Source organism: Ambystoma mexicanum, chromosome 1p (genome assembly GCF_040938575.1).
Source record: "Ambystoma mexicanum isolate Mex_15411 chromosome 1p, UKY_AmexF1_1, whole genome shotgun sequence".
Classification (NCBI taxonomy): domain Eukaryota; kingdom Metazoa; phylum Chordata; class Amphibia; order Caudata; family Ambystomatidae; genus Ambystoma; species Ambystoma mexicanum.
Genome location: NC_090921.1, coordinates 503,724,723 through 503,737,278, shown reverse-complemented (window position 1 = coordinate 503,737,278; position 12,556 = coordinate 503,724,723). Strand labels below are relative to the sequence as shown.

Sequence of the window (12,556 nt, the reverse complement as noted above, 5' to 3'; positions counted from 1 at the left end):
ATAAAGAAGAGAATTTCATTGCTGTTTCTTGAATGCAGAGAAATGCTCTCTACTGTTTCCTTGTCTACTTTTGAAGTCTGGATCCTTAGAATGTGGTTAATACCAGTAGTTATTGACTGCATTCTGAGCATTCTGATTGCCTGAGAGGAGGTCAATAATGACTTTCATGTGCTAATATAGCACATGATGTGCATGTATGGAGTGCAGGCTCACCCCTAGGTGTACATCTTGGTGCCGATAACAAACATTTAATGTTACCCACCTGATTGGTACTCATTTTATCGACATCAGATGGATGACGGACTGAGTGGAGCTGCTGAGAGCCAAACCCGTGACCATGCGGTCAAACACAGAGACCTGTAAGGGGTGCATTGGCCCAATGCCCATGGCCCTAGCTTTAACTCTTCCAAATTACTAAGGTGCTTTTTTGTCTAAGGTGCACACAATTTCTAACTGTGCGCTCTACTCCTTCTTTTTATGCCTCTTTTGCTGCAGTTTAGGAAGAGCACTGCTCTGAAAAGGCTGCTGCATGGCATTGTGCAGCCAATGGTGGCATGTAATCTGTGAGCACTACCAGGGTATGTTCTCGGCTACATGAACTTGGCCTCTGCATTTTTGATCTAACTGTATCACTGTGTAATTATCCACAACCCTTTGTAAGATAAGTAAGTCCTGATGAGTTACATATCACCAGCAGGGTGGAAACATTGGTTCTCGCCTTTATCAGACAGACATTTCAAAGTATTTGACAGGATTGGAGCAAACCTGGAACCTTTCCTTGCACCACTGTCACCTCTCCAGAAACTGTACCACCACTCGCTAGACCCTGACTCCTACCTTGCAACTAGATGCCAGTCCATCTTAGCAATGTAGCCCTTATACACTTCCACGTAATTTCAGAAGTACCCTGTTTTTGGAACTCAGTATTGCATACCTTTGCAAGGACAGGTATTTACTACCCACCTTTGTTGACTATGTCCATACTAACCATCTCAGAAACAATCAGTGCTTCATTCCAGGTATGGTGGTATTTAAAACAAAGGAAATTGATGTCTCACAGAAAAAAGCTATTGATCAATATTTCATATTAAGGACTCAAAATGGTAGAAAGGAGTGTGATAGGTTAGGAGTCATAATATCAAAGTCATTTCATTCTTTGTCATAAATACATAAAAACGTAACAAATAATCGTTCAACCGTTTCAGAAAACACTTTGTGCCACTAAAACCAGACACGTTTCTGACAAATGCATAAAAGCGTATTTCAAAAATGTGCAAAGAAGCCCCAAAAGTGTTGTGCACTATAGTGATATACTCAAGGAAAACAATTCCCTTAGCCTAAATATAGAACATATATAATGTCCTCTAACATCCCTGTAGTGCTAAATATCAACATTTCAAGTCAACTAGAGGTATTCTAGAGAAGAAATATCAATACTAATCTAATAATTAGCGATATTTAAAACAAAAATGCGAGGAATTTTAAATACCTCCTGTTATTAAATTACAGGTTGGGATTGCATGAGATGTTTACAGCTTGGGCGACCAGGAAATAACTGCAGGGGAATAAATGAGGTGTATTTACCAGTACTTTCCTAAGAATATGTGTTCTTTAAAATTCCTCTGGTTTTTACTGTTGTCACCATATCTGTAATAAAGCTCCTGGCAGTATGATGCTTAACAATAATTTGTGTAGTCTGCCCAGATGCTTAACAACATTTATAATTGTATAATAATTGTGTTTCGAAGACAAACGCGTTGCCCCTGAGCTATCCTTCCTCTATGGTCCTCCATATTCAACCCTATAATCAAGGGGCAGGTGGCAGCTCTGGTTCTCGAATTAGGCCTATCAGTGAACACAGACACTTGCACTGGAATCATAGATAGGTGTTCTGACACTTGCACCAGAGTCTGGGAAGGAACTGCATTGCCATCATTTGATGACCTCACTATATCACTGCAGCAGAGTACCATGGACGCTACTAAGCAGTGGGATCATCCTGTCATTTAGGTACAGTGCCACAGAGGCACTATCACCTGATGGGATCACCCTATCGTTTCAGCAGAGTATCACTGACACTATCACTTAATGAGATCCCCATATCATTCCAGGAGATTGCCATGGACAAGATGACGGGATGGGATCATCCTATTGGTTCAGCAGAGTGTTATCAACACTTACCATCCAATGGGACCACCTATTCATTTTAGCAGAGTCCAAGGATACTATCACGTGATGAGATCCCCTTATTCCAGCAGAGTGCCATGGACACTACACCTCAGGGATGGATCCCCCTATAATTTCAGCAGAACGCCATGGATACTACCACTCGATGAGATCACCCTATAGTTTTAGAAGGGTGTCATAGACACGATCTCCCACGAATCATTTCAGCAGCGTCTATGCACACTATCACCTGAAGGGATCCCACTTTCATTTCACTACCACCCGATGAGATGACCCTACCATTTCAGCAGAGTAACATGGACACTATCACCCAATGGGATCAAAAAATCATTTGATGAACTCCTATCGTTTCAGCAGAGCGCTATGGACATGATCACTCGATGAGATCACCCTATCTTTTCAGCAGAGTGCCATGGAAACGACCACCGAATGGAATTACCCAATAATTTCAGTCCATGCACACTGTGACGAATCAACTTTCGGGCACAAGTGGTCCAGGGATGAATATTGGTTTCTAAACCATCAATTAGCCCCACACCTGTAGTACACCAGAAAGAATCCAAAAAGATTGGAAACACAAGCAAATGATAAACCTCCTTGTCCAATTTTGGTAACGTGGACAGAACGGCAGGCTTATATCTGCAAGGTCGTGGATCGTTGGTTAAATACAATCATTACCCAATTATAAAATGGGCCTGTTGAGTCAAGGTTGTATAAAAATATCTACTTCATTATTGTCACAACATAAACTTCTAGCACACTACAAAATACAACCCACCCTGTTAAGGAATGCAGAGGACAGACAGTTTCAAGAAGGAAAAGGGATGCACTCTGGATACTGACAGGAGGGTATTCGGTAAAGGAATTAATCGCAATAGTTCAAGGATACTTTGTTTCAACACAAAGGGAGCAATGGGTCATAAAATGTCTCTAGGGTCCTTCGGAGAAGGACAAAGGGGACAGAACCACAATGTACCTTGTGATTGTAGAGGTTATTGGTGCTGGACAGAGTCAAATCAGTTTCAGGGTTCTTTTACAGCCTCTACGACAGAGTTCAAGACGGGAGACAGCTGTGGGTATCAGACGGCAGGCAGTTAGGTGAGCAAGGCTGGACAGACGGCGGCTCAGGGTCAGGAATCGTTGTCTCAGTGCTGGTTGGTGGGTCTGAAGTTCTGGTCAAGGCGTATCGGATGATGTTAGCGACTGCGGCATGACAACAGTCAGTGGCGCAGTCAGTTGCAGCTCGAGGGGCTCGACTGGCTCCAAAATGTCCTTTAAGGCGGTCGCTGGTTGATGCTTGTCGATGCACTCCACCTAGCTTATTCACTGGGTTCATGTCATCCTTTAAGGCGGACAGCCCAATGCTGAGGAGAGTGTTGCAGGTAACAGCGTTGTCCTGGGTTTGGTTCAGAGGCTCACTGGCACTTCCCACCCAGGAAGCTTGCTTGCAAAGTCTAGCAGGGCACGCTGTGTGCTGGAAGGGTACAGGTTCTGGAGCTGCTCGAGGGTCCTCTGCATTCAGTATCTCTCTATGATCCCTGGGAGATGTATAGGGGGGATCTTGGTACCCACTTTGGAAATCCTGGCCTTCCTTCACTGGAGAAATCTGTATGGCAGACTGAATCTTCTGCCAGGGCCAAATTAGTTCTTCTTGTTAGTCCTTGCAAAGTCCTCGGATGATCTTCCCAAAAGAGGGGCTCAGCCCACTTTTAAAGCCAAATGGGCTACAGTGATTGGTGTAGGCTACTCCTACCTTAATGGAGCAATCCTGGGTCCCCACCAACAATCTCCTGTATACATGAGGTCATGACCAGAGTACTTTGCAGCAGAAAAGATAAAGGGGTGAAAACATGTAATACTCAGTCCCACCCATCTTCCTGCTGTTGTGGATCAAATGGTCTCTCTGGTTACTTGAGATCTCTGTGGTCTTCCTTGAAACTGTACAGAAGAGAAGAAAGTGTCCACGGGCTGTGGATCACTCACGTCCCCTGCACACTCGGGAGATTGTACAATTGAAACTGTGGCGAGAACAGACTTTATGTCTCCATGTAATCACACTACCCTCTGAATCGCGTCCCCCTGTGGGGGGTGCCTACTGTAAACACATGTACCAGACATGACAGCTCACTGTCATTGATACTATAGGGTGGGAGCTGGCTTCAGGTTGACACAGTACATATGGAAGGGGTGTTGGGGTTTCCGGTCTCCTTTGTTTAGCCTCTGCAGCCAGGCCCCATGTGGGCCTGTTTACTTTTAAACGTTGTTTAGTATACAAGGCTGCCACCAGCAGCAGAGCTTAGACAAAGGGAAAGGGTGGATCCATGGAGCCTTTGTCAGTTAATTAGGCTGGGCATGGTATGAGGAAGGTTTTGGCCCTCCCGTTTCTGAGATGCATCATGTACTCGACCTGTAAGATCCCAACTAAATGTGACATGGAGGACTGCACCTGTAGGCTGTGCCCACCCAGAATACACGGGTCTATGTGTATGTCGTGTGGTGAGCCTAGGAAAATATGTGCGGATTAGCCCACACACTGTCCCCTATCATTTCAGGAGAGTTCCATAGACACTATCACCTGATGAAATCACCTTACCTTTTCGGGAGAGTGACATGAACAATATCACCTAGTCGGATCACCCAATGATATCATATCAACAGAGTCCATGGACATTATTGCCTGACACGATCACCCTACCATTACACTGCTGTGCCAAGTAGACTATCACCTGTTGGATCACCTTATCATTTCAGGTCAGTGCTATGGACATGATCTCCCAATGAGATCATCCTATCATTTCAGGAGAGTGCCATCTGTGCTGTTACCTGATAGGAAACCCTATTATTTAAGGGTAATGCCATGGACATTATTACCAGATGGGATCATCCTATCTTTTCAGCAGATTGCCATGGACACTATCACCTGATGAGGCCACCCTATCATTTCAGCAGAGTCCATGGAACATACACTATTATCTGGGCACAGAGCACAGGTGAAATGTCATCGCATCTTCACTGGCACACACGATACTCACGCTGTAGTTGGCACAGACAGGATTGAAGGCGTTGGTTCCACAGACGAAAAGGGCGCTCTCGTTCCTCACCAAGAGCACTTTCACAAAGTTCCTGCACTCCGCCTGAGTAAAGAGCACAGTACACAGAGAAGATGAAACTGGGGAAATGTCTTACACGTGAACCTAGCACAGAAACCTAGGCGAGGTATCATTTGCGTGCAGAGAATTGACTGGGAGGAGATCATAATTGGCACAAGATAATCTTGTGTCTTCCTAGCACCCAAGATCACAGGAGCTCTGGCTTGCGACAGCCCCTGGCACATGTTTTATGAGATTCCCCGTTGTGTGGCTGTTGGAACAGTCAAAACCCCAGAAGTCTGGGGACTACCTGATTCTTCAGGCAACTAGCAGGGTATGGATGCCTGATACATTTTTTCTTCCTTACCCTGAAAGGCCCTGTATCCAGGATCCCTTCCCATTGGCAGTGCTGGCTAGGGCTGATGGGAGTGTTAGTCTAAGCACCTGGAGAGCCAAATGTTGCAGACCTCTCCTCTATTGCCTAGTACCCTCCTTCGTAAGAGCTGGCTAAACACCACATGTCTTATATGGAACTGGATGAAATGATGGTTGGCTGTGAAAGCTGAGGATGTGAGCCCTAATCCTTGCTCTCCCAGTAACCAAATGGTGCTATCGGGGGTGCTATTCTATCCCTGTGCCATATTTTCCTTGTGTTCCAGAATTGAAAGTGCTTAGAAATAGGCTGCCCCCCAGCAGTAAGCGCTATACAAAATTGTTAATTTACATTAACTTGGAATTCAGGTACTTTGGGCCCTGCCTCCTTTCATTTTTCAGTGGCCTCGATCACACTATATCCCAAAATAATACTGCATCTAAAACTAGTGAGACCTCTTATAGCCAAGCCCATGGCTTAGGCACCATGCATCAGCTGCTTCCCTCACACTTCCTGTCACCAACAGCTCCCTGAGAAATCGAATATCCCCATAGGCAATGGATAGGGGGTACGGGAGATTTGGGGGGGGGTCAAGAGAAGGGATTGATCATTATTTAGGCCATGTAAACATTACATTAGATTGAACATTTATAACTGCTGCAAACACAAACAAGCATGTGCAGCCGCAGCAATGTCCCAGACTGTGCTCCCATACTCCTGGGTGTAGAGGGGGGCTGATGGAAAGGGAAAGGGCTTATGGCAATAACCATTACCCTGAATGTGCCCTGGACTGAGTGATTCTGCGACTCCAACATTCCCGAGGCACTGTTTGGCCACCATGCCCTGAACTCCTAAGGCACTATGTCTGAGTCCTGAAGGCTCCGCCTGCCTCGTACCCCTGCGGCAGCCCGGGCCCTGGAGACACCCCGAATCCCAGGGCCTCAGATGCAGTCACTACTGTCAGCAGGCTCAGAGCATTAATAGTATCTGGAAATTGGATTTCACGTAGATTATGAGATGTGTCTGTTCTGATCAACAGACCAGAAATAATTAATTACAAAACCAATTACACAGGCGTCTAATAAATCACATTTGACACAAATGTTTGCTGGGACATGGCATGAGGGGGAGTGCTCAGGGCGCTCAACGCGGACAGTTGCCAGCGCACTCAGGGGGAAAATGAAAGGGCCCCTGACGGTTCTAGCTGCAGGGGGTTACAAAATGGCCAACTCCTGACAGTGTGAGAATTAAACCCTGACTAGTGCATCAGGGAGCGAGACTTAGCGACTTGACATTGACGGAGCGCGCGAACCAGAGTTCACAAAGTGGGCGGGGGGGGGGGGCGGAGGGGGTTATAATTCTACCCACTGCGGCTAATCCTGGGGCAAGCTCCCAAGGGGGCGGTGTGAAGGAGTCATAATAAAAGGTCAAGAGTCACAGCAATGAGCCCTGAACTCAAGTGACGGGTGCTAGAGCTCCCATGTCGATGCTTGAACTCACCGAGTTCTGCTCTAAGAGGCCAGCCCTCAAGTAAGGGACAGATTCGAATCGGTAATGCTTTAGCTCAGGCACGCGACTTGCTTGCGGGGACTGGTCCTTGCACTATGACGCGAGTCTTTGAATTAAGGGAGCTTGTATCAACGATTGATGCTTAGACTCAAACCCTAGGCAAAGAAACCTACTTGCTTAACATTCCTCAAGCACTAGTCAAGCAGTTGGAATGTCTAAATAGTTCCAACACAGTAATACACATCTCTCGTTTACAAGCACATCATTGCCTTAATAAGCACTGGGTATGCTGCTTCTTAAAGGTGCCTGACCGTTTATGTAGAACATTTACATGTGTTGTGCCCAGTGCATACCAGGGTAGGGCTTAAACCATGCATCCATAAGGCTTTTTGGAAGCATGTGGCTTGCTTAGTCAATGCTTAGGAAATCCCTTCAATTTTGAATAGGGAATGCTCATGTTTGGATTTGAGCTGTGATGCCTTCATCTAAAAAGGGGTGCAAGCATTTAGAGATTGGCTCTTTGAATATGGATGATGCGTGCGTCATTTGGGTAAGAGAAGAGTGCTGTGCGAGAGCAGGCCAGAGCGGCTGACACCGCGTTAGAGGTGAGCGGGGGAGCGTGGCATGGATAATCAAGCCGGGAGAGGGCAGTTTGGAGGAGACCTAGCATGGGGGTAGAATGGAGCAGGCTTGCTGAAGAGACAGTTATGGAGAGGAGATTGACCTGGCGGGACCATGCGGAAGAGCGGAGCATTTTAAGATCATAGAGATAGAGAATGCACATGTGGGAATCCAGTTGGCTTGCATGACAGATCACATGGGGGAGATACATACCACAATAACAGGGGGGAAAGACAGATGTGGGGAGATCATGTTGGGTGATAGATATTGGGGGGTGAGGGTGGAGGGTTATGGTGAGGAGGGAAATATGAGAAGATCATAGCGAGGGGATTGATATGGAGCGGTCCTGAAAGGATGGGCACATTGAAGATCTCAGTTAAAAGACCCATAAATGTGCCGATAATGACATGCAAGAGGATCGTGGGGGAGGAGAGGATTGTGGGAGGATCATGGGCATGGGAGGGCTACAGCAGGGCCCTGAAGAGAGGAACTTAGGGAGGAGATGGAGAAGGGGATTCACAGAGTGAAGGGGGATATGGAGGGTACACGGGTGAGCCGGGTATGGGGATCAAAAGGCATAGGGGGATACTAGAGGACTGTGGGGGAGAGGGGTATTTGGGAGAACAGTACAGCTGCAGGTAAGAATACAGTGTACAATGGAAGAGGAGGAGTAGCTGAACTATGAGTGGTTCTTTCATCTTGGGGCGAAGAAGAGCTCATTCTTGAGGACTTAGTGAAATGTCAGAGAGAGTGCCTGAGCTTCTCTCTGACTGGTTGTGACATGGGTTACACTTCCCTCAACCCTACCCCCACTTCCAGCTCCCTTGTCCCTGTCTGGCGGAGCGTGCTCCCTCCTTGACTCACCGCTCATCCGACCATCCCTCAGCCGGGGCGTGACTTGCTCACCTCATGTTTCCCTTTCATGCGGCAGGTCCTGATGTCCAGGTGGTTCGAAGTCCAGGTCAGTTTCTGCAGAAAGAACAGAATTCAGTCAACTATAAACCAGCCCATACTTTAGGAGCTCAGGAGCAATCCATGTGGGCACACACCTCTATGTGGGATTTCCAGAGCCGCTTCCAAAGTTCAGGAATGTCCGCACAGGATTCCATGAGTACTTTGATAAGCATGTATTTTGCTGCAGGTAATTCGTAGCCAGTGTTGTGGGCTCTGATTACTTCCGCTTGAAACACCGAGCTGTAGTATTTACAAGAATGCCACTCAACATAAAGACTCCTTTTTTCCCCTGGCAATTACTGCAGACTTGGAAAATATGATGTTCGGCTGGTGGCGGTAGTGCCCACCGGCAGTGAGGCTGCTTGTGCTACCGTCCAGAGTGGTGAGTCCCTAGCCTGGGAACTCCACGGCAAATGTCAGACAGAAGCATTGGACCATTCCGCTGGACAAGCTCCTGGACCAGAGACTGGTTCCCTGGAACTTGCACAAATACAGCACTACTGCCAATAAAAGGGGACATTCTGTTTTTACAACATATATGTGTGTGCTATGAAGTGTGTATTGCCTTAACTAATAATGTGTATCCCACGCCTATTTCCAACTGTGGCAAGAGGAATGCTTACAAACATGTTAAGAATAAGGAGATGGGAAGGTTGTTTTCGCTTTTCAGGCTCCTTGTTTTTTTAACATTTTTGTAAGCATTTTTCTTGCAAACATTTACCCTCCTTTTTAAGAGCTGCCTTCAAGCCCTTGAAGGGGAAGTGATGTCAGAGAAGAGGAAGTGCAGTCTGCAGATCCATATTAGGAGCTTACAGGGACAGAAACATGTGCATTGATATGTACTTTACAGCAACAAGTGTACTTACCTATAATCCTGCCTCACCAACAGCAATAGCAGTCATGGTACATGTGGCTGTAGCAGTATGACTGCTGGAAATGGCCCTACTAGAAGTAGAACTGCTACTAGTACCACTGCCACTTATGCTACTGTCAATAGTAGTCATAGCTCTGCTACTGGTGCTATAGCCACTACTGGCAGTAGTGCTGCATCTGATGCTGTTAGCTGCACAAATATTGCTGATGCTCCACTGCTGGCAGTACTGCTTCTATGAGTAATGCTGTAAGTGCACTGCTGGTAGTATTATTACTCTGCCACTAATAGTAGTGCTATCGGTACTTTCAGTGCTACCTTTAATGTTTTCTGGCAGGTGTATGCAGTAAGAGCCCGAAGGCCAAGCGACAGATACAAGCTATGATGCCAACACTTATGTATCTGTGACATTTCCCGCAGGATTGTCGCCACGACTCCCTTGGCATAATACCCCTTGTTTATTCCGAGTCAGAGCTTTAGTCAGGCCCTTTTGGACTTTATAAAGTATAGGGTAGTATAGCTCAGTGGCACAGTTCGAATCCCAGAGCCACACTGGTTCGAATCTCAAAGCTGCACTGGTTCGAATCCCGGGTCTGTGCTTAGAAACCTCTTTGCGGTTAAGTAATAAAAGCCAATTGCAATTATAATGATAGAAACATCCAAATACGTGTACAAAACAGGTGCCAGAATGTTGTAGACTTAGATTACACTGTGCTTACAAAATGGCTGCCAGTTATAGAGCCTCTCCAAGTGAAACGAGGAAGTGGTTGGAGCCTGCACATGTGTAAACTGGAATTCTGCCCTGTTTGGCTGATTCCTTGAGGGCTTCAGCTGTGAAAGATGTGCATTTCCTTTGCATTTACACTGAACACTGGGAATTTGTGCGTAACTGTACTTTTTTGTATTAACCATAACTGCACCAGGGCAATGCTCTTATTGCTTTAGTTCTAAAAACTACCCTTTGTTTGTGTGCACAGCAGCATAAGCAGGGCAGCATTTCGGCCCTGGCGTATAGATATCTTGAGCCTTCTAAAAGTAATACAACTCTCAATCAATGTTCCCTTTTTTAATGTGCAGCTATCATTGTATGCAGCCTATAGATTGTGCGTATCGTTTTTTCCGAGGGCGATCTACCTTTTCGGATGCTGATGGAAAATTAGGATATGCTGATCACGTCCTCTTGAAATCCCACTCAGATGGTTTCCTGAGAGATGGGTTCTGTCAAAGCAGGTGGGGAATGCCCAAACTAAATCTGTTGGGATTTGGGCCATATTAAAAAGAGGCCAGTGCCAGCTGGGGAAAGGTGGGGATCGGTGAGTTGAGTGAGCTCAAACGGAAACCAGTCAGGCATCCTATTTTTTATATAAAATGCAAGCGGGCTGCCACAAATGTTGTCAGATCTTCGAGTAATGTGGCAGGAATGTTCTCAGTTAGACAAGGTGGGCATGTGGACTAGTTGATTTTTCCGCAGGACCACTTGTAAGGACTGCATGTTCTGGTGACCGGCCTGTCGGCCATTGGAATGGAAGGGGGCTTAGAAGCCATGAGTCCTGGCCAGGTAGCAGTGCAAGTTCTGGAGCAGCACGAAATAAGTGGAGCAGCCAAGTGTCCTGTGCAAGCTCAACGGAGAGCTCATAGAAGCAGAAATCTGCGGACCAAAGCACTGTGCCTAGCTGTGACAAGAGTAATCCAAATCCCGTGCTACAATATGAGCAGTGGAGTAACTTTGCTGAAAATGTTGGGGGGACATGACATCTGAAGAAAAGGTGCCCCAGCCACATGAATGGGGACAGAAAGGTGTGCCTTGACAGTTGGGGGGATAAACACCCCTGTCCCGCCTAAAATTACGCCCATGACTACGAGTGCGCTGCTAACGCTGAACACCTGCTGCATTTGTAATATCTCGCCTTGTGCAGTCCTTTCTATGTATCCCATGCTGCAAATATCCCAATGCAATCTCGGCTCATAATGCTGGTAAGATAGCGCAGCATGTTGCGCACTCACTGCTGTGATCTCTGGGTCACAGATTCGGATCCTGGCAAGGCCAACTCAGACTTTCATCCTTCTGAGGTCGATAAATGTGCACCAACTTTGGTTGGTTTATAATTGGGATCTAATGGTATGTAAACATTCTGTGTATAATGCTTTAAATTATTATTTAACATGCTGCCTGGTTTTATTGTTAGGACCACACTTATGATGAGAGCCTGTGTGTTAAAGAGGCCGTATTTATTGACACATCTTGGTGCCAAGTGACTGCATCAGTCATTTCTGCACAGGCCTGACCTTTAAGTGCCAAGGACCAGTATGCTCATCCTTTTTGCATAGACTTGCATAATAGCCTGTCACCTAAGATGGAACGTAACTACCAGCAGCTGAGCCAAAGCCAGAAGGTATCCCTAGCAGTTACCTTTAATCTTTTGACTGTTTTCATGAAATTGATTATTTGTATTTATGTTTATGGCTAACTTTGCACCTGTTTCTCCACTTCTGAGCATAATTTGTAGGGGTACTTAGCTATTGCAATGTTTACAAAATGTTGCAATACTCTTGGTGAAGACATTAGATTCTTACATTTTGAATTCCATTGCTTTCTAGACTTATGGTAACTGCAGTTTTATAAACCCCTCCCACAGACATCAAGAGGAGCTTTACAGCTCTCCGATAACGTACATAAATATACCACTGCCCCGCCCAATTCAGCCTAGCACCACGGGCACACAGGGCGCCCTTCTGTGTGCAAAGTGCTCTATAACTTAGACAACGACCAGCTAGAAACAGAGCTGGATGCAGAGCCGGGGTCCATCGGACGTGCATGAACCAACACAACAGTAATGCTCTCTGTCATTTCCTCTGTCTCTCTCTCTCTCTCTCTCTACACTGACCTCTCCTGGAGATCAGTGAACCGCAGAGGTGTCTGGCATAACATAGCATCCCACTGCACCCTTGGCA

The 12,556-nt window shown here is 46.3% G+C and overlaps 1 protein-coding gene across 1 annotated transcript in view; it reads right to left on the bottom strand.

The window, feature by feature from the left end:
- The window catches only part of SEMA6B (semaphorin 6B), a 563,759-nt gene that overhangs the window by 193,897 nt on the left and 357,306 nt on the right, over positions 1-12,556 (bottom strand). Inside the window, exons 5-6 of the mRNA XM_069649360.1 lie at positions 8,686-8,748; positions 5,220-5,321 (exon numbers count right to left, since the gene is read on the bottom strand). Coding sequence (XP_069505461.1) covers positions 5,220-5,321; positions 8,686-8,748 — 165 coding nt within the window. The remainder of the gene's footprint in view (positions 1-5,219; positions 5,322-8,685; positions 8,749-12,556) is intronic.